Source organism: Protopterus annectens, chromosome 13.part0, assembly GCF_019279795.1.
Source record: "Protopterus annectens isolate FY-2018-M chromosome 13.part0, PAN1.0, whole genome shotgun sequence".
In the NCBI taxonomy this organism is placed as follows: Eukaryota; Metazoa; Chordata; order Ceratodontiformes; family Protopteridae; genus Protopterus; species Protopterus annectens.
In genome coordinates this window covers 1239194153-1239217075 of record NC_056747.1, presented here as the reverse complement: position 1 = coordinate 1239217075, position 22923 = coordinate 1239194153, and the positions used below count along the sequence as shown (strand labels likewise).

General features: G+C 38.8%; 1 protein-coding gene across 4 annotated transcripts in view; it reads left to right on the top strand.

The window, feature by feature from the left end:
- The window catches only part of GRN (granulin precursor), an 891963-nt gene that overhangs the window by 102237 nt on the left and 766803 nt on the right, over positions 1–22923 (top strand). For all 4 annotated transcript variants that reach the window (XM_044055245.1, XM_044055246.1, XM_044055247.1 and 1 more), the window contains exon 4: positions 12308–12454. In XM_044055245.1, the coding sequence (XP_043911180.1) occupies positions 12308–12454 (147 nt within the window). The remainder of the gene's footprint in view (positions 1–12307; positions 12455–22923) is intronic.

The window sequence follows — 22923 nt, the reverse complement described above, 5'->3', positions numbered from 1 at the left end:
GCATTTCCAGCTGGGCGCTCAAGTTTTTTAAATGCTCTGCGAGCAGGATAATTATTCTGGCAAGGCTGTTTCGTATTTGCTGAACAGGACGGATATATTCTCATTCTGAGCTTAGTAAGATGGATATATTTTCGTTTTTTTGCTGCTGCCCTGAGCTGAAACAGATATATTATGCACAGACATGACAGACAGGCTGACGCATGGTTGAACGGACATGGCAGGCAGGCTGAACTTTTTCTACTTTCAGTAGAGCAGTTTGTTCTTATGGCTGGAACGAAAGGTGTGTGTGTGTGTGTGTGTGTGTGTGTGTGAACTCTGGACAGTTGAGAGGTATGTGGGAGAAAAGGAGTATGACTGAGACGTTAATAGATATGAGTGTTAAACTTATTTGATAACGTAGTGATACTGGCATTACATACAATCATAAGGCCTTTTTCAGCTATGTTAGGAACCTGGGTGGAAACTCCCAGATATGCTCAGAATTAGTCCAAAATGATACAAAAATCACTGAACCCACAGACATTGCCAACATACTGGCAGACAGGTTCAGTGCAAACTTCACCCTCTCCCCTAAAGGAGAGATAACTATCCCAGCCGAGTGTAGCCTCCCGGACATCTCAAATGCTAAAAACACAGCATCAATGGGACTGGATGGTGTCCCCTTGTGTGCTGCCACGAGCTAAATGAGGAATTAAACCCGCACATAAGGCAGCTGTTTAATCTCAGCCTTACCACAGGATACGGCAACTGTGGTCCCACTCGCGGTGCCTCAACAAGTCTAGTCTGCAAAGCTATGGAGAGGATCATAATGGAGCTCATAAACAAAGATATAGGGGACTTGCAGACATTGGACCCGACCCAGTTTGGCTTTGTCAAGGGAAGATCATGCCTTTTGAACTTGGTTGACTTCTTGAAACAGTCACCAAGGCCATTGATGAGGAAAGGCAGTCCATACAGCCTACCTTGACCTTGCAAAGGCTTTCGACACAATACCCCACGGGTATTGTAGAAAAACTTACCAGCTTAAATGTAAACCCATATGTCACAAGATGGGTTGCAAACTGGCTTAAGGACAGAACCCACAGGGTTAGAGTTGCTGGCGCTGTGTCAGACAGTGGTGTCCCACAGGGCTCGGGTCCTGGCCCCTATTGTTTGGCATCTACTTCTCAGAAGTACAGGCCAACATGGGAGGACTTTGGCTGACAAAGTTTGACACTGATATCCTTCAGAAGGGACTCGGAAGATAGCTGCTGGTGGAGCCCATGCTGCGAGTTAAACGCCAACTCGAAACAGATATAGATGGTGAGAGCCATGGCTTGGAAGTAAACGCCAAAAATGTACAAGGTAACCCCAAGCTACCATATAGGTGGCAATCCACTAAGCACAGAAGAGGTTATCAGGGACCTGGGGACCCAGGTTGACAGTGGCCTTTCTTTTGACACTCACATTGCTAAAGTGGTTAGAAAGACCTTCTACATTGCCCACCTGATCATGAAGGGATTCACATCCAGATCTAGTGAGGTCCTTGTTCCCTGTACTCTTCACTTATCAGACCAATGATGGGATGTATCTCACCCGACATCTGCAGCAATTGGAGAGACCCCAAAGTTCCTCACCAAAAGGATAAAGGGACTCCAAAATCTGTCATATGCTGCCAGATTGAAGAAACTCCAGCTCTATTTAGTCGCATACCGTCTGCTCAGAGGTGACATGTGCCTGACATACAAGGCCATGTCCAACCCGGAATTAATGGACATGCTCCACCTCAAAAATCCAAATCCACCAAAACCACTAGAGCAAGCGACTTAAACCTTAGCACGGATATAAATAGGACGTGCTGGAGGGATAGATTTATCACTCAGAGACTCCCTATGCTATGGAATAAAATCCCGGTCCATGTGAGGCAGAGCACCTCGCTGACTCTGTTCAAGAGAAATCTAGACCTGTGGATGGGAGATCGTAGGTTTACCCCAGGAATCATCTCTGTGTCACTGCTGGACAGAGGCACAACAAACTAATGGGCACAGTATTTTTTCATATAAGGGGTGGCGTAAGCCACAATAATTTGGGCTAGGCTTATAAATGCCTTAGGGCAGATAGCCTAGTATAAACCTATGAACCTATGAACCTATGAACCTATTACAGAAGGTGGGGCGGACATGTTGTTTAATTTGTAGATATATGCTGAATTTATGGTGCACCTTGTTGGTTGGTAATAAAAGTTTTCTTTAAAGAATTGAATTTGTTCCCCATTTTGTACACATGGATGCTTTTAGGTTATAGCCCTTTTTCCTTTCACTTCAGCATCTCACGCTAAAACAGCAAGTATAGGACTTTTTAAAACTATACTGAATGCGATCCAGTAGGAAATGTTAATGATAACTAATTCAATGCCCCCCTTTGAACACTAACTTTTGAGTGGCTGTGGATAACAGCACTGTATTACTACTGTGTAACTTTCAGTAAGCTGTTACCACGGTGAAGCAAAACCATTGCTTCAACTTCCTGAGCCGCTCAAACCAACCTGAATGATAGACAGGTTGCTCATCCTTTGTTGAATTTCAGCACACCCACAGGCAGGCCTTCTATTTCAAGTCCAGACGCGGAAGGCGTTGCTGCACCTAGCATGTTTGTTTGTAATGAGGAGTTGGTGCTGCATTCTTCAACACCGAACACTTCAATGTATGGGTGAGTTTGTTGTTTACTTGGTATGTTAGTGTTTGAGTTTATGTATAAATTAGTTGCAGAAGTAATGGTATTTAAATTTTATTGACTATACCTTCGCTCTTCATTTTGTTATTGTTAAATAGTTTTACATTATAGGCCCGTTAGAGTAATAAATTCACATTATAGAGACGCCTTTAACATTGTATGTTATTGCTTTTAGTACATTTTGTGAAAGAAGTTCTGACGTAGGTTTGTGTGTTTTATGTTTTTCCACTCTTTAATGCTATTTTGAATGGAAATAGGCATTGGCATGTTGTCATTTTTCCCACTAGTCATTTATGCAGCAAGATTTTAACAATATTACAAGATTTAATTGCAGTTTATAGCGGACTAAAAAAAAATAACTTTTTAAGTTTTTCATTTTAACTACGACCCCAATTGGTATTCATTTTCAACATCCTTAAACTACAGTTTTAATTTTGATAACTAGATGGCCGCAATTCATGCAAGTATTTTTCCCTTTATAAAGCTAGTTGCAGCATCATTTCAGAAACTGCTTATTAAGTTAAAATGTATTTAATTAGTTGGAAGTGTTTGTAACAGGGTATTTTTCATATGACAGATTTGTTTCTATTCCCAGTGCGCTACATTTCCACTCTTAACATAGTGTACTGTAGTGTTATTTGGCAAAGGTTTATTAAGTTTGAACCCTTTCAGATTCATTGCTACGATTGATGGTCTTCATGTCTTGCAGATGATTTCTTGTAAACCCGCATTGTGGTAAGTTGTTTATTTGCCATTATTGCAGTGATAGTTCTCTCTATTTTGTACTTTTTAAATGCCTTTCTGCAGTGCATTTCATAACTTAGTCTAAGGCCAGATGCGTTTTCTTTGGATATGGTGTGGGTTTCAATGCTGATGTTCATCGTGTTTCACTGTTGCAGTCCTAACCAATGGGTTATCCGGCTCCTGGTAGCCCTCAATCAGCCAGAATACCATAGGTAAGTAAATATGACGTCTGCTGTCAAGGACGTCAGGATGTCCGATACAAAAGGAGGCAGCTGTCACTTCCTCAGTCTTCCTTGCCGCGGAGCCTGAAGCAGAAGCATTTCTTGCATGAGTGCCAGTTGGCAGTTTACCTTTTTTGTTTCAGACAACTTTGTTTCAGACTACAGAGTTGAAGTCTACTACAGATAAGTACCCCATCGGGGATCCTCTTTTCTTGCCTTAACAAATGTCAGAAAAGGTTAATAATTGTCTTACCTGTGGAAAGCAGATTCCCCATAGAGATTTTCATTCCCATTGTATTTGTTTAGGCCTTGACCATGACGTTCCTAATTGTGATCTCTGTGCCTCCTTTAATCCACGTACTGTTCAAAGTCTGGCTAAGCTTTTAGCTAAACAATTTGGAGTTTGGCCTAAGTTTGTTGGTATGGTGTCCGCTGGTCTTCAGGCTTCGGATATACTCAAAAAAAAAACATAAGGACCGTGACAGGCGTCTGACGGTTAAGTCCTCAGATGATGTTAGGATGGTCATCAGTCATGCGGTAGCCAGTGAGGTGCCTTTGCAGTCCCTGCAGTACAGGGGTTTTCAAACGCAGGCCTCGGTTGAGACCATTTCAGAGTCCCCCAGGCCTCCATTTTGCCTTCTGACCTTTCGCCTGTCGCCTCTTCAGCTGGATCCAGAGCTGCTAAGCTGACGCCGGTGTCTGAGGCCTCCATTGCAGGCTCATACCGACGACCTCTACTGCAACTTCAGCAGTTGTCAGGCCTCCCGAGTCCTTCAGACTTCCAGGTAAATCTTCCAGTCATAAGCCTGTGAAGAAGCAGGCTCCAGTTTCTTCATGTTCCCCTCCGTCCCAAATGGTTAAAATGGCTAATGACCTTTTGACTCTTATTAGGGGTTCACAGCCTCCTCCTTCTAAAAGGAGTAGGGATGTTTCTCCTGAGGCTGTGTCTTTTTTTCTGGTTCTGATTCTTCTAGCATTTCTGCTGATGAAGAGGAAGTTTCTCAGGATTTTTCTCCTTTTGAGAATTCAGATGCAGAGGAGTCCATCCCTTCTGCCTCTCCCCCAGAAAATTTCTCTTTTGGTGATACTTTGAATACTCTCGGGGAGCATTTTAAATGGGAAAGTCGGGATTATCCCCAGTCTAAGAAAAGGATTATAGGGAGTTGTTGGATTTACCTCCGCATAAGCCTCTGGCTATTCCCCCAGTGTTGGAAGTGGTTGATGATGTTTTTCTGGAAAATTCCTTGACTCCAAATTTGGTTTCTCCTGCTCCTAGGAACCCTGACAGGTGCTATAGGGTCCCTGACTCTCATCCGTTTCTTTTCAGGAATCCGTTGGCTGATCCAGAGGTTATTTCTCAAGGCCCTAAAGGAGTTAAGGCCACTGTTACTAAAAATCCTGTTCCTTCTGACAGGGAATCTAGGAGCCTAGATAGGTGGGGTAAAAAAAGTTTATACCTCTGCCACTATTGCTATTAGGTCTACTAATTGTCTTTTTCATATGCTGGAGTACCAGCAGCGCACCTTGGAGGTTATTACGTCTAGGATAGCAATTGTGCCTCTCTTGGCAGAGAGTAAGGATATGCAGGATTTGCTGAATTCTGCCAGTCTTGTCAATAAACATTCTTTACATTGTGGTTTTGACATTCTAGAAGCCTGCTGCAGGGCTACAGCTACTGGATCTGTTATTAGAAGGCACTCTTGCCTCCAGGAACAGCCCCTTCCAGAGCCTGTCAAGGCTAAGCTTTTAGATGTACCTTTGCATAAGGACAGTCTTTTTGGCAGCAAAGCAGAGGAAGTGCTCAAGAAGATGGAGGATAAGGCCAAGTTTAGGCAAACTGTTAAGGATTTTCTGCAAGTTCAACCTCCTCGCTTTAGCAGGAATTACCCCGCAAAGAGTTAGACGTTTTCTCTTACCAGTAGACAGAACCGTTCTAGGACTAGCAGTTACAGATCTTCTAGGGAGCATGTGGCTACCCCGAAAGGTCTAAGCATTGGCAGGCTTCCACTTCCAAGGCTGGAAGTTCTAAGCCTGCATCTCAGTCAAAACACTCTCAATGACTTTATCCAACTTCTGCCTGTTCTTGCCTGCCAGGAGAGTCCTTTAGGGGGAGGTTGGCCCTTTTTGCAAATGTCTGGGCCACTATCACAGACAAATGGGTACTCAGAACTGTATCCCTAGGGCACAAGTTTTCTTTCCACACCTCTCCATTTCCTAAAGGATTCCCAGACGCTCCTCCAAACCAAACGGCAGAAGCAAAAAAACCTAATTTTGTCTCTATTTCTTCTGGGAGCAATAGAATCAGTTCCTGCTCAGCAGGTAGGCCAGGGTTTCTATTCCAGACTTTTCCTAGTTCCAAAAAAGAAGGCATCTGGCGTCCCATCCTAGATCTGTCCATTCTGAACTCTTTCTTGGTAATTCCAAAGTTCAAAATGGTCACTGCATCATTTGCTGCCAGTGTTAGAAAAGGATTCCTGGCTGGTAACTTTGGATCTCAAAGAAGCTTATCTGCACATCCCTATCAAAGAAAGTTGCAGGCAATACCTTCGTTTTAGGGTGGGCAAGCAGCATTATCAATTCTCTGCGCTGCCCTTTGGCTCATCTACTGCTCTCAGAGTTTTCACAAACTGCCTGGCTCCAGTCATTGCTTTTTGCAGGCAGAAGAAAATTCAGATTTATCCATACTTGAACGACTGTCTGATTCAAGCAAATTCTCCGGAACAGCTGTTAAAGGATCTAGAATTTGTAAAGACCCTTCTCTCTTCCCTGGGTTACACTCTCAATTTGGAAAAAAAATCAAAAATGGTACCATCCAAGGAGATAACATTCCTGGGAGCGAGTCTGAACACAGTTGCCCAGATGATGCATCTCATCCAGGAGAAGCAGACAACTCTTTCAGTTTACTTCAAGGACTTGGCAAGCCTGTCCCAGCTCCCTGCAAGGAAATACCTGCAAACCCTGGGATACATGGCATCTTGTATTCTCATGATTCCATATGTAAGACTGCATATGAAGAAATTGCAATGGTACCTCAAGAACATTTGGTGTCAACACACACGGGACCTGGATATGATGATTCCTATGCTTCCATGTCTGCAGACAGAGTTTCTGTGGTGGGCAACAGCTTGCCTACAAAACAAAGGCATGCTTTTTCACCCACCTCCTGCCACTCAAGATCTTACCACAGACAGACGGACTATGCCTGAGGAGCACACCTGGATGACAGATGCATACAGGGACGTTGGAATGCCCAGTAGATGCACTTGCACATAAATCTAAAGGAGTTGATAGCGTTCAAGCATCTTCTTTCTTCAGGGACCTTGCTCATCAGAACAGACAACACCACAGTCACGTGGTACATCAACAAGCAGGGAAGGACTCATTCTTACCTCCTGTGCAGGCAGAGCATGAATTTTTGGTCCACAGCAGCATCCCTGGGCCTGCATGTCCTAGCTCAGTTTCTTCCAGGAAGGCTCAGTGTTTTGGCAGACCAGTTGAGCAGATAAGCCCTGGATCCTCACGAGTGGCAGCTGAACAGAGCAGTCTTTTACAGCATGATTCAGCATTGGGGCACATCTCAGGTGGATCTTTTCTCCTCCCCAGGCAACCATCTTCTGCTTCTTTTTTGCACCAGACAGCATCACAGCAGAGTCTGGAGAGTGGATGCTCTGTCCTTCCCTTGGACACTGCTTTCAGTTTATGCCTTCCCTCCTCTTCTCCTTCTTCCCAGAGTATTATTGAAGATCAGGGATGAATGACCAAGGACTATTATCATAGCTACGGACTTGCCCAGACAGCATTGGTATCCGCTGCTTCACAGTCTCTCCCAATTTCCTCCTTGGCATCTTCCTCTGAAGCCAGATCTTTTGGCTCAGGAAAGAGGAAACATTCTACATCCTCATCTTGAGTCTCTCCATTTGGCAGCATGGCTCATTGTATGACTCCTTCCTTTTATTCCCCTTCCTAGCAGGTGGTTGACATGCTGAGGGAGGCCAGGAGGACTAGCACTAGGAAGTTCTACACTGGCAAATGGGAAAGATTCTCTCATTAGATGCAGGCTAGAGGGGAATCTTCTTCTCAGCCTTCCCTTCCTCTGATCCTGGAATAACTGGCTGATTTGCTTCAGGGTGGTCTTTCTTTTACCTCTATCAAGATCCATGCTTCAACTATTTCTGCTCGTTGTTCTTTTGAGCAACCCGTTTTCTCTCATCCCCTCATGAAAATGTTTCTCAGAGGTGCTTGCAACTTAAAACCTCCCAGAAGGGCACCTACTCCAGCCTGGGATCTTAATTTTGTTCTAGAGAAACTCAGTGTTCCTCCTCTTGAGCCAGCTGCCACTGCAGATTTAAAGTTTCTCTCTTGGACGACTGCCTTCCTCTTAGCTAAAACTTCAGCAAGAAGGGTTTCAGAGCTGCAAGCTTTGATGGCTTTGGAGTCTTTTCTTATTTTCCATGCAGATAGGGTCTCTCTGAGAACCAACCCCTCCTTTATACCTAAGGTGGTTTTCTAGCCTGACTCTTAATCAGTCCATACACCTTCCTACCTTCTTTCCTAATCCTCGAAATATAGGTGAAAGGATCCTACATTCTCTTGATGTGCACAGATAGCTCAGGTTTTACCTGGACAGGACTAAAGACCTTCGGAAATCAGCACAGTTATTGGTCTGTTTTGCCCCTGGAGCCCAGGGCAAGGCTATTTCTAAGCAAACAATTTCTAAGTGGATTGCACATCGTATTACCTTTTGTTATTCCTTTTCTGGCAAGGTTCCTCCTCAAGGGATTAGGACCCACTCAACTAGAGCAGCTTCCACTTCTGCAGCATTTTTAAGGGGTGTCCCTACTAAAGACATTTTGGAGGCTGTCACATGGTCTTCTGTTCACACTTTCACAAAGTATTATAATTTGCCACTGTTTTCCACAGCCAGGGCAGGGTTTGCCACTGCTGTTCTGCAGGGCATTATTTCCAATCCTTGATTCTGTTGGTTCCTTCTCCCTTTTCTCTGGGCTTTAGTAATCAACCCATTGGTTAGGACTGCAACAGTGAAATACGATGAACGTAGTACAATTGTGTACACTTATCATAAATGTAGATGTTCGAGTGTATTCACAGTTACAATCCTGGTTTCCCTCCCTCCTTCCCCCTTTTGGTCCTGTCCTGTTCACCTTTCCTAAGGTACAGGCTGAATTTGGTGTTATTTGCCATAATGGCTTTTGGTTTAAGCCTTGTTTTCTGGGGGCTTCTGACTGTTATGGCAAGAAAGACTGAGGAAGTGATGTCGGCTGCCTCCTTTTGTATCGGACGTCCTGACGTCCTTTACAGCCGACGTCATATTTACTTACCTTTGGTATTCTGGCCGATCAAGGGCTATTGGGAGCCAGATAACCCATTGGTTAGAACTGCAGCAGTGAATACACTCTAACATCTACATTTATGGTAAGTATACCCAACTGTACTTTTTAATGAATGTGAGTTTCAAGGGCAGAGAAGTTTTAATGCCAAGTCTATTTTCATTGTGAGACAGTATTGCTTTGTTTAGCAGATGTTTATTAGTGTTTGTGCATTGTGCTGTAAAGTGTAAAAATAAAATCCAGATAATCATTGTAGAAGTAAAGCAATATGCACACATTAGTGTTTATGGTAACTGGGGTGAAATAGCCAGGTAATGGGACATTGGAAAGGCTGTAGGGGGTCTATGGTGCCATATTTTGGTTGTCTGTTCTTCAGTTTGCATTTGAAAGTTGGTATCCCACAATTCCAGTGGAGTGGGTGGGGTTACATAATTATGCATGCAAATTTAGAGATTTGTACCTATTTTTCATGGGCCTTGTCCAGATGTTTGATGTTTCCAGGTTGAGAGGTATGGCTCTGATTATATTTTGATTTTGTGTTGTGGTAGTTCTTTCATTTTTTTCCCTTTAAATAAACTTAAAAATTTGCATTTTTGAAATCCAGGCATGCTGCATTTGTTTTTATTATAACAGAGTACGGTGCAAGGATAGATAGAAAGTGCAAACATACAAAATCTATGTCTGTCAATAATAGAGAATTAATACATTGGTGGAGATAGAGGGGCTTTCCCTCATTTGAAAGCAATTTTAATTTTTAAGTGTTTGTGTTTTCCATATTTTGATTGGATTGTAGTAGTTACATTTTTTTTTGCTTTGTTAAAAATAATCCGTATTTTTTTCCTTTTCAATTTATTAACATTTTACTGTTAAGCTGCTTATGTTTGAAATGAGGCAAGCTTGGATTCTTGCACGAGCTGTGCTTTAACATTTTGGTCTTGTCAGATCTTTGACCATAGAGAGAGAGAGAGAGAAAGCACTGACTACTGCCAAGTGACCAGAGTTTGATTAATGGTTTGGGTGCATGGTAGAACTGGGAAGGGTGGAGCCAGTCATGGTTTGTAACAGCCCTTCGGAGGGGAGGTGTCAGGCCTGCGACCTAAAGGCGTACCTGTTGTAGCTGATGTGTAGCAACCTTCCTGCAGCAAGATGTTATGGTCTCAGCATTGATGTGGGTCCTACATTTCTCCTCCCAGGACAGAGAGACTAATAAAGTAAATGTCCTCATTGCCAGATTACCAGTGAGGACACGAGCAACCCTCATTGCCTAAATAACTACCCCCCCCCCCAAGCCTGTTGGATCTCTGAGGTTTCCCATCACTATGGAACAAAGGTCCAAGCCCAGTTGGGGGATGGTTGATGGTTAACTGCTGCAGGGGCAGAAATTATATACTGAAAACATTCTTTACCCACTTTGGTAAGGTGTACATTTCCCTTTTATATCCCATGTTGTTCAACACACTATAATTTTTATTTTGTCTCTCATCTCCCATAGTGCTAGAATAAATTTTTATGCAACACTTATTTCTTCTTAAAATATTCATTTGTTTTCCAGAAGTGGCTACTTTCTACTTTTATGCTTGAATTATTTTGCATTGTTGCTTTCACTGGTGGTGGCTTAGTCTGTTTAAAATCTGAGTGATATGCAGGCCAGAAGGGTTTGCATTTTTGCTTTTTTTTTCTTTTTTGTGTAGGCACGAAGCATAATTTAAGTTGTGAGCATTGTAGCAAACTCAAACAAGCTACACAATAAAAAAAGCAAAAAGCTTATTGCTTGAATAATGGGAAATGACTTGCAACTTTAGAAAATGAGGTCTGGGAAAAATACATGGTAGAGCCAGCCAAGGTGGGGGTGTAATCACTGACTAGTGCCTGTTAAAAGCAAGCTAAGACCAGTGTATTTGTACATAGCTATGTTTGACCAAAACTCAGATGTCTAAATAATTTTTGTAAGTCCGAGAGGTTGCAAAGTTTCTGCTGCAGAAGACCTTGTGTTCTTACTGCAACTGTTTCTTCCAATTCATAAGGGACAAATCCTCTGGTTTACATTTTTATTTCTGTAATCTGTGACAAGATGAAACAAAAACTATGTATTGAAGAGACACTGTGGTAAAGCAAATCTATTTTTTTCATTAAAGACTGTTAAGTCTTGCAGCATGTAAATGTTTAAAGCAAATAGCACTATGTGACTACATTCAGTGGAAATTCAGTAGAACCGTTAGAAATTGAAACTAAATTTGGCTTAATGTGCATTATTTGTTTGAGCACTAGTATGATGTTCTATCCCCCTACCAAAATGAATATCAATATATATTTATTAATTTTTTAAGTATACATCTATATCCATAGGGAATACATTTGAAACTTCAAAAGCAAAAAATAGCTTTAGCTAGTTAATGCTTTGTGCTGTGTAACTGAATTGTGTTCCTGGACAGCCAAGCTGGAATCCATTTGCCTGTAACACTGTGCAACTTCTGTTTAGGCTTTAATTTTCTGTCTACCTTTGACTTGTATGTTTTTAGCTGCTGGTAGTGAAAGGTCCCATACAAGCTGTTGGAGTTCTTTGCCATGTGTCTCTGTGGAAGCTACTCTGATAACAGGATGTATGTGCGTGCAGTCTGTTGATAACAGGATGTATGTGCGTGCAGTCTGTTCATAAATTTATATTTTACTTCCTTTTAGGACAGTACTCCACAGATAATGTATGAGTAGAGAGATGCATATGACAGTGGGATGTCTGTCTTTGACACAACTGATATCAATGGTCATCCTATGTTTTTTTGTACATTACTTTGCTGGAGTAACTTGGTGTTCAGTTTGATAGCTAGCCAGTAGGCAGCAGTGTGTTCAGTTCTTATTCTGTCTCCCCATCGGAGTAATGTCACCCCCGAGATGTAGATTTTGTAACCCAGATGCAGAATATGTGTAAGACTTGCTAGGCTAATTTAATGTACTGTCTAAATCAAATTATTTAGTGTATCTTATAAAGAATAAACTCCGAAGGCAATAACCAAATTTAGTTAGCAAGTTGAAATCTGTGTAAGAAGTGGCAATGAACAGAATTCTTTAAAGCTATGTATGGCCTAAGCAAAAATATGTCATTTTGACTGAATATGCATCATTAATGTCATTCTCAACAGTGTGACGACTTGCATTTTTTGACTATCTTGTGTGCCACTGGTCATACTAACCTGTTACTGCAGACCATTTTGATTTTGACTTGAGGCATAAGTTTTAGCCTTAAAAGGTGACATCTGTATTTTGTCTTTCTGTTTTATTCCTTAGGAGGTGATGAAACCACTCTCAATGATTCCTTCTGGCCTAGTTAATAACATCACTGGAAATGCATGCCCTGATAACACTTATTGTCCAGCAGAATACAGCTGTGTTCAGCTGCCATTAGGATCATTTGGATGCTGCCCACTGCCCGAGGTAAAGTAACACTAGTATGAAATTGAGAAATACACACAAACTCTAGCCTCTTGGTACATTGATGGAACAAATGTCTAAGCCACTAATGACCAGGGTTTGGAACTGGATGGAGTTGATGGGGGCCACTCTTTGAGAAGGAATGAGCATTTAGTGGGCTGATGTCCTTTCTGGGTGGGAGAAGGACTGTGGATAAATTTGGCTGTTTATTGTGAAGAAGGCCAGTTTGTGATGTATGTACTTCAGAGATACAAAAGGCGCACCATGACAGATATTTTAGGAAACAAGTACTGATAAATCAGCACCTTTTGGAACACAAAAAGATATAGGTTTATAGGTACTTACAGAGCTGCTTATCTTTTAGTATCATAAGAAGCCTAGCTTTACATTCCCATGCTAGTTTTTAGCTCTTATGTTTTGCATATGAATAACCCAAAGATGGATCAAACAAGGATATGTTGGGACATTTAAGTTTCCCATATCCATTTGCTTTATGTGGAGTGCAGGACTGTTCATAGAAGAGGTATTTCTCTGTGATAGAAACATTTCACTGCAACATGTTGCATTTATTTTCAAAAGAGTTGTGATCCCTTGAGTGGGTGTTTGATACCACTCTCTGCAAGTGTGCAACAAGTCTGGCAGAATATGGTCTGCTGAAGCTGTATACCTGATGCAGAGGTTGCCTATCAGCAGATCTTTTAGTTCCAGTTGCAACACCGGTTTGTTCAAGTACATACCGAATGGAGCATTGTACTCAGTGAGCATCCTAAAGAGTGCAGCGTACAGTGGAATGATTGTATCCCTGCATCTGGATGCCATACCTTTAAATATGGGAGAAATTTTCCCTACAACACTAGATACTCGGTGAACAAGGATTGTCAACATAGGTTTCCAGATCTGTACCTATGAGATCTGTTTTCAGTGGTGAGTTGTCAATGTGATAGTTACAAGGAGAGTTATGCTTGCCAAAGGATGCAGTTGTACAGTTCTTGGAATTGCTGCTAAAGTTAGTAGTCAAAATACAGTTGACATAATGGGCTTAGATCATGAAATGCAACATAGATTGATAGAATTCTGCCAAGATAATTCATTAGTCTTCACAAACATTCTTTCAGTAACCTAGGAGACTGCTTTGCACATGGATATCACCAGATGCTCAGCACTGAAATCAGATTGACTGTATGTTTTGCAATCAGAGGTTAAAAAGTTCTATACAGTTAGCTAAAACAAGACCAGGAGCATACTGTGGCTCAGGCATTCAGCTTCGTATTGCAATTTTAAAGAAAACAAGAAGTGTCCAGTTTAGTGAGACATGAGCTGAACAATATTCCAAATGAATATGTATTGGAGGAGAAGAATAGATTTAAGGAATTGATCTGGTAGACACAGTATCGGATGAAATATAGACACAAGTTCAGGTCATTGTTCAAAAAGTGGCAAAAAAATATTCCAAATAGAAAAAAAAAGATTAAGAAAACAAAATTGCTGCCTGCGGAGATTTTAGAAGTGGATGAAAGGAAGAGAGAAAAAAGGTAATGGTGAAAAAATGTCAAATTGAATGCATGCAGAAGAGATGAAGCATATTTAAATGAGCAGTGAAAGACTGGTGATTTTAAGGGAAGCTTCCACATAAAAATGAACATGATAAAAGGCAAAAGTGGGAGGGACCTAACAGAAGCAGAAGATATTAAGAAAAGGTTGCATGAGTATAGAAAAGAACTGTGCAGGAAGGGCCCCAACATTATTGACGCACATGATGGTGTGCTGCCCGATTTAGGGCCAGACGTTCTGTTGAGTTGAAGTTAAATGGGTCCTAGAAAACCTGGTTAGTAACAAGGCTGCTAGAAGTGATGAAATTACAGCTAAATTGTTTAAAATCCTGCAAAATGTCGGAAAACAGGATAGTGGCTGTTGGATTGGAAAATGTACTTTTATATTCCAGTCCCAAAAAAGGGCAATGTTTAAAAAATGCTCAAATTATTGAACAATTGCACTTATTCCACATGCTGGCAAGGTAAAACTCAATGTCCTGTAAGCTAGTAACTGGCAGTATATGGGCCAAGAACTTCCAAATGTGCAAGCTGGTTTAAAAGTGGCAGAGGTACAACCACTGGGTAATGGAGAAAGCAAGGAGTTCCAAAAAATATCTTCTGCTTTATTGATTAAAAGTCTTTGACTGTCCACCATAAACTATGGTACATTCCTAGAGAAGTGGAGATACTGGGTCAGGTTACTTCCATCTTGTTCTGCATATGGATTCCTTAGGGGGCAAGTGTTAGAATTGCACATAGAACAACTGATTGGATAGGATTAGAAAAGGAGTACAACAAGGATGTATATTGGCACCCTGTTTATTAAGTTTATACACTTAATATATTATATGAAGTGCTGGGCAGATAAATCAGAAGCTACAATCAAAGTTTCTGGGAGAAATGTTAACCTCATGTTTACAGATGATATCACTGTTAACTAAAAGTGAGGAATAGTTGAAGAGTTAATGTAGTATAAAAGCTGGCTTATTGCTGAACATCAAAAGTAAAATCATCTAATCCCATCAGTTCTTTGAAAATAAATGGGGAAGAAATTCAGGCAGTGACAGATTTCATTTTCCTGGGCTCAAAGATCTCTGCAGATGGCGACTGCAGCCATATCATTAAAAGTTGCTTGCTTTTTGTAAGGAAAGCTATGGCAAATCTGGTTAAAATTCTAAAGAGTGAAGGTATTACAATGTTGGCATTGACTATACATGAACCTTTTTTTTTTCCCAGTAGTAACTTATGGCTGTGAGACTTGGCTTTAGTTAGTCCATGTGGCAGAACATTGATACTTTTAAGTTGTGGTTCTAGTGAACTAAATTTGGACTGCAAGAAGATCAAAATAGAAAGTAAAACTAAAACTCTCATGGTTTTGGTCACAATGTGAAGACTGTGCTCACTAGAGAAAACACTAAAGCTGGTAAAGATTGAGGTGAGAAAAAGATGACAAGAGGGTAAAATGGATGGACAGCCTGGCTTAGTAGTCTTTGAGGTCACAAAGAGTTTGGCTCAAGTAAACAACAACAACATATATCTACCTTGCGTACTGTGAAATACTTGAATTTGGGACTGAATGAGCCAGATGGTCTGACAGCTCAGATGGCAGAATCTTCTACTTCTTTCGGCTTTTCCCCAGTTAGGGGTTGCCACAGTGGATCACCTGTCTGCTCAGGATTGGCAGTGAAGTTTTACGATGTTGAGTTGCCAGCCCGGCACCCAACCTTCCACAGAAGGCATACACCCACGCGTGCTCACACCTAGGGCCAATTTCCATTTCTATTGTGAGAGTAGATGGAGGCAGAGCATGGGATCATGCATGACTTCCAGTTAAGAAGCTCAACAGAGGCAAACATCTCCCAGTTGTTGGAGTGAGAGTCCTGAATACGCACTTAAAATAGCATAGAACATAACTCCCTCCCCCAAAATAAAAACATTTTCAGATACATACAGGTGCTTTTAAGCCTCTGTTTCATCAGCTCTAATGTAAAGAACAAAATCTATAACCTATGATAATCACTCTCTAACCATGGTGTTTGTAACCCTTTTACACTCTGCTTACTTTTCCTTACAGTGTTAGCCTGTTACTTATACTTTATAAGTGATGATCCGTCTGCATATTGTACCTGTAAAACTGAAAACACTTATAAGGTAGCACAGAAAGTACAGGTCAGTCATTCTATTAAGTGCTTTTGTCTCTCAAATATTGGAGACTTCCTCAGAATAATGACACATTATACACGCAAACATTTAAAACATTCTCAATGTTCCCATGACCCATTTGGACCAATCTGCTCTTATTTCCTATCCCATCACCATGGATACAGTTAAATTGCTGGGTTGATTCATAAATTACAAATAAAAATTATATCACACTAAAAAAACTTCACAAAAATCCCGTACATTAGCAACCACTAAAAATTCTTATATCAAAGAAATCTCATGGATTTGTTTTAAAATACAATTAATGAATAGTGTGCCATTTAAACCAGGGATTTATGCAGCATTAGTAGTCAACTGCCACTATAAGTTATGGTACTCTAGCCACAAGTCCACAGGTCCCCTACTGAGACTTTTTTCAACACCAGAAAATAGGAACTTGTGGTCCGGGAATTGGCCAATATGCTTTGCTAAGGCAGTGTTCATATTCCCTCTACTGACGTGATACATATGTTCATATTCTATCTTTAAAACCCCTAAATGTCTTCACAATGTTAAAACATTAACAATTTTGACATATAGCCACTTGCACAATACCTTTAGTTTTACATTTGCAGTTAAATTTGGCTGAATCAAAATATCCTTAATCTGGACACACTTACCTTCCAAAATATATTTACAATAGTTACAACTTTGACATTTAAACATACCCCAGTAAACATCAGAGTGAGTTTGTGGAGTTAATCCAGGTTGTTCAGTCATATTTTAAAAGTGCATCCTTTCTGGTCACAAACTTAGGTGACCATCTCAACTTGTTAGACATTCCTAAGTGTTTGAGAATGGCCCAGTTCTTTGAGATACATTTTTTAATGTCTCCGTAGCCAACACTAAAAGTCGTCAAAAAAGCCAAAGTTAAATTGGAAGAACCTGTGTCCAAATTCTGATTACTCGCCCTGTTGTTTGGCATGTCAGCCCCCAATAAAGTGGAATAGCCACCAGATTCTCTTTTTGAGGTTACTTCAGCAGTTAATTACATCTATTAACTGTTCATGATACTCTCTCTTATGAAATTCAGCTTTAAATTACTATATTCCTTGACAATTCCTTGACAAAAATCTTCCAACTCTGAAACCTTTTTAGCTGCTCTTACCAGCTGTGCCTTTACTACTGCTAATTTCTGTGTAAAGGGACGGCAGCTGCTAAAGTGCAAGAATGAGCTGGAATAGGTGGATCTTTGAAAAAGTCATAAAATAAATTTTTGTTTAATATCTTTCCTCAACTCGATATCTAAATAGTGTAAAGCATCCTTTGAAACGGTAGATATTCTACTGCCAAATTTGTTGTTGATATTCCTTTGCTGGGCAGATAAGTTCCCTCTGGGGGGACCTTTAATTTAGTAATTTTGCTTGTTTATACTTTCCTCTTCAGGAAAGTTATTTTTAAAGCTAGGAGTTTGTATTTTAATGGACTCACTAGACTGTACTGTACTTCAAAACTGAAGCACTTTTTTCTCCTGTCAGTTTTAAAAGTTGTTTAAAGTAGCTGAAAGCCCTGTTTATGCGGAGAAACTGTGTTTACTTTACTTTGTGGGGGCTGGCAAAGTGTTTTAAAATGCATTTTACTGTTTGTCTGGGGAAAAGTGACTTTTTTTAAAAAACTTTATTTTTACCAGCATTTACTGCTTGTTTTCCATGGGAAAGAGGCACCATTTTCAGCTTAACTGTGGAACAGAGTGTCAGTTCCATGGTCTGTCGGTCTTCCAGCCACAAAAAGAAAAAGTTGATCAAAAAACCTTTGCCACAGCAAGTTAGCAATTTCTCTCAGCCACAGGTAGGTGACTGTACTGTGGCCATTTGTTGTACTTCAATCCAGTCATCCTTTACCTTGAATCCCTCTGGTGTAGCACTTATACCCACTGTGTACCAGGGGTTAGCCACATCGTCTGCAGCCATTGGGGTCCCCTAAGTGATAATGAAAAGCTAGTCTTGTTGGTCCTGGAAGAAGGAACAGGGAAGGCTTCCTTTTTTGTCAGAATATTGTGCCCATCTTTAGGGAGGTAGTTGCAACTAATAATACTGTTGGCCCCATTTTTCCTATCAAAAAGAAGCAGAAAAGTAAGCATGTATCTGCTCCTTCTTAAACGTCCGTAGACAGGAGTAGTTTTACTGTTTCTGGCTCAGGGTTTAATTCGTTCTGTTGATCCTTTTTGCAAGGTAGTTTCTGGTAAAATAAAGAGGAATGAAAAAATTACATGGAGCTGCTTACTGCTTGGTGTGATGGATTTGAAGTGTTCTTAAGACACTTAGTCTTGCTGGCTGGATTCTGCTAAAATTCAAAGTCTGGTTATATTTGCATTCACAGTCTGTTGCATACAGAAACTTGCAGAATATACACTGATGAGAGAATATACTTTGCAGCACTTGTCTTTAAGAGCAGTAACCAATAACTTTTATAATAAATCAAACTGGACAAACGTTGCAGCTTAAAAGTACTGTTCCAACTTTACTTTTCATATAGTACAGATGATGTGAGAGATATAACATTTACCTTAGGACACATGAGTCCCTACCATACCTCTAACATAACTGGATTTATACAGCTCTTTATATACAGTTTTAGTCCTTGGTATTCTGTTTTGGAGAATTGCTTATCCTGTAGAAACAATACTAAGCTTCCTTGTTTAACAATGTCTTGTAAGAGACCAGCTTTTCTGACAGTGTGAATATCCTGTAACAGTGTCCTGATGTCCATGTAGAAAAACATATTTTTGAGAAAACACATTGTTCTGTATTCTATTTGGATCTGTGTTTAAGAACATCTGTTCTTGTGCCAATGCTGATAAGCATATCCTGTTTTTTATGTAGAAAAACATATTTTTGAGAAAACACATTGTCAGAGATCAGCTTTTCTGACAGTGTGAACATCCTGTATTTTATTTGGATCTTTGTATAAAAACATCCATCTGTTCTTGTGCCATATCCTGTTTTCCATGCAGAAAAACATATTTTTGAGGAAACACATTGTCACAGTGTTATTGTCCATTCTTTAAAAGCAGATTTTGTATTTTTGCTCTTGCATACATCCTGTTTTTAAGTCTGTAAGGGAAAAATGTCCATTCAGCAGATTCCTTTTCCAAGCCATGGTCATTTAGTATGACTGCTGATCACATATTACTAAACTCTGTTTCTGCATTTAAGCAAGCCTTTTCTTTCAGCATATTTACAACATAATTAATTTCAGACTTATATACATAAAATCTAACAATTCCCTCTGTTTTTAAACATACTCAAAACATTTTATATAGAAAACACATTAAGAAACAAACCTATAGTCTTCTATTGATACAAGTCAAAATGCAATTTTACATAGTTAATACAATGATATTTAGTATTACTACCAAAACTGAATGTATTTAACATTTTTTCTTTTGCAGACCATTCTGTGAAAATATTTTATCAGTTATGAGCTGTGTCTGCTTTAGTTTAACTTGATCAATTTATTCTTTTGCAATCATAGAATTTCATTTATGACTTAGAACTGTTCCATTAACTCTTTGCAACTGTTGAATTAACTATAAGAGACAATAACTATGTGCTACTGCAAGCATTTATACACTGCTGAAAATACACAGTTTCAATGTCATTTTAACCATAACATTGTGTTCATGTCTCTGAACTGCCCACTAACATCTTGGTAAAGTACTGAACTGGGCTTAGATAATAAATATTTGAAAGCAGTTATTTTACTGGGGTAAAACCAATGATATCACAACTTGACAAATTACGTTTGAACTTATTACGATGTATCCTGTACAGTATGTATTTACACAGACTGTTTGCTGTTCGTGCATTTCAATCTAGTAAGTATCCTGGACCCATTTTTTTCTTTAAATATGGTTTTTCACACATATTCATTACTAGACATTAATTTCATTTGTACTGAATTTTTCTGCATTTGTACATACAAAGACTATCATTTGTACTGAAATTTTCTACATTTGTACATACAAAGATTGTAAAGTACATTTAGTCTAATCTTACACATTTAATAACATTAATATTAAGCAAAATCTTGGAAAATGTTTATGTCTCTTTAGAAATATCTAGTGGAATTGATACCATATCCATATGTCCTGTTATTTTAAACTACATACTCAGCAATTAAAAATATTCATGCTTTTTTATACCAACATTGTTTTGTCAAAAACATATTGAAATAGTGACCATTCTTGCTATTAGAAACATTTATGCATTTTGCATATCTTTATTTTCTCTTGTATAGCTTTAATAAAGCAATTTTAAATCATCTCTTGTTTTTTAAACCGTCTCTTGTATAGCTTTACAATTTAACAGGTTGTAAATACAATTTAATTCTAAACAATACAATAATAACCATTATGATAGCTATTAACAACTTGTAAAATATCTTATCCTGTCAGGTTTAATCCAGTTTTCCAGTATTTCTAATACACTAATACCTTTTTTCCCCCCATAAAAGAGTATTATCAAGAAGGAATGAGATATTTCTTCCTGTAGCTTTATTTTAGACCCTTATTGTTTATTTTTTCTATAGCTTTATTTCAGACCCTTGTTGTTTATTTTTTTCTGTAGCTTTATTTCAGACCCTTGTTGTTTATTTTTTTCTGTAGCTTTATTTCAGACCCTTGTTGTTTATTTTTTCTGTAGCTTTATTTCAGACCCTTGTGCAATACTGCTTATACAGTCAGTGTAAAACTGAGAAAGTGCCCCTCCCCCTGTAGTACTTCAGCACTATTTACCTGCCCTATGCTGTGAGAATAGAATGTATGTCAGCCCAACACTTTGGCCATACATTTACGTTATTCGGTCACTAATAAACTATGGACTTTTATCTGATTTGATCATTTTTTATAAAGCTTTTGCTGTTTACTACCTCTAGTAAGTATTTACACCCTCCTGCACAATTGATTTGAACTGTATGTATACTATAACCCATTTGCTGGCTGTACTTGATGCAACTGAGTTTTTTTGTCCTTTTAACATTTACTTGCAAACAAATTATAAGTGACATCTATGCACAATTGTGACATTTTATTACAATTACCAAATAGTGTTGCCTGTAAACATTTTAATAATTATGTTTTAATAACAATGATGCTTTAAAAAAGCTCAAGCTACTTATCTGGCAATCAGTCTTGTTGTTTACCTTATCTTTCCAGCATTTCCTGTAACTATTCATTCAGTCTAGGAAGGTCTGAGCTCACATTTTATACTCTATAAACTATAATTCTTTTGGCATTTTTCCTTTTAATGTGATTGTGATTTGCATAACTATGCATTTATACAACATAAATAGACATCATATTACAATTACCTTAGATGGATTTCAGTATTTTTTTTTTTTTTTTATTTAACTATTTAACTGTCCTGCCATTAATTTTACAAAAACTGTTTGACAAATACCATCTGTGATTTTCATTTTAAAATGTAGAACTTTAACTGTTTGGTGTTACTATATAATTATAAACAAATTGTAAAAAACAAAATAGATATTAGTTTAACCAACACATTTATATTTATATTATTTATATTTGCTGTTGTCTGCCTGTTATTCTTGTGTATTGTAACAGATGTACTCTAGATGAAAAGAACACACACATGCATGTCTGTCTTGTATATGTATATCGTTATACAAGCATGTCATGTCTTGTGACTTTAAATCTTTATTCTTATTAACTATTTTTATTTAATTTTATACACTAGAACAGTTTTGTTTACCTTTTGACTGTGCTAAGAATGGCATTCATATGCTTTACTTTACTGTAGTACTGATAGATGTCTTGCTTTAACTGAATGAAAGTAAAACATTTAAGAATGATTTGTCCAGACATCAGATCCTACCATCCTACCATGTATGTTTAACCATTTTCAAAACATAAACATATTATAAAATATATTTCTTTTGCACAGATTAACTGTGTATGCAGGAAGTTCCCAGTCTTTGTCAGTTCAGCTAATTTATTTCCTTTATCCTGCAACTGCTGTTGAATTTCCACTAATGTTGCATGGTCTTTCTGACATTCTTTAGTAAGCTGTTCTGCTGAATTTGAAACTCCTATGCACTTTTGAAAAGATGTATGTATAACTTGTCTAAGCTTCCTGAACTCATTGTGTCTGTCTTTTAGAAGTTTACTACATTCCTTTGTAACAAAATGTACTAGGGGTTCTATCAGTAACTGATTGATTTGACTCGCATGTGGTGACAGGACATAACTGTTCAACATCAGAATGTAATGGAAACACTTTACCCTAAGTTAATTCTCTGTCATGAACAGATCTGTCTTTACAGTCTATTTTTTTAGCAATATGATGCAATATTATTTTATGACATAATACACAAAATGCAGTTTTTGTTGAAGCACACACTAAACATTTGTTATTTTTCACATGGTTTTCTTTGAGATACCAGTCAAATATTGTAATACATTTGCATAATGCCTTGCTATCAACCTGCCCTAATAAGGTTTTACATTTACTAATGTGCTGTGTATACCAACATAGCAATTTACTAAAGTTTGGTTTACTCCTGCATGAATTATAAATAATATCCATACTGTCTAATATACAAACTGTCTATGAATAAACTATCTTAAGAATATACAAACTCTCTTAAGAATATACAAACTCTGTTTAACATCATCCACACTAAATATGTGAGACAGAAAAAAAGTCTTACCAGTTAGCAAAAAAACAGGTGATCAAGCTGTTATTGCAGATGGATAGAAATGTTTCAGAGTCACTT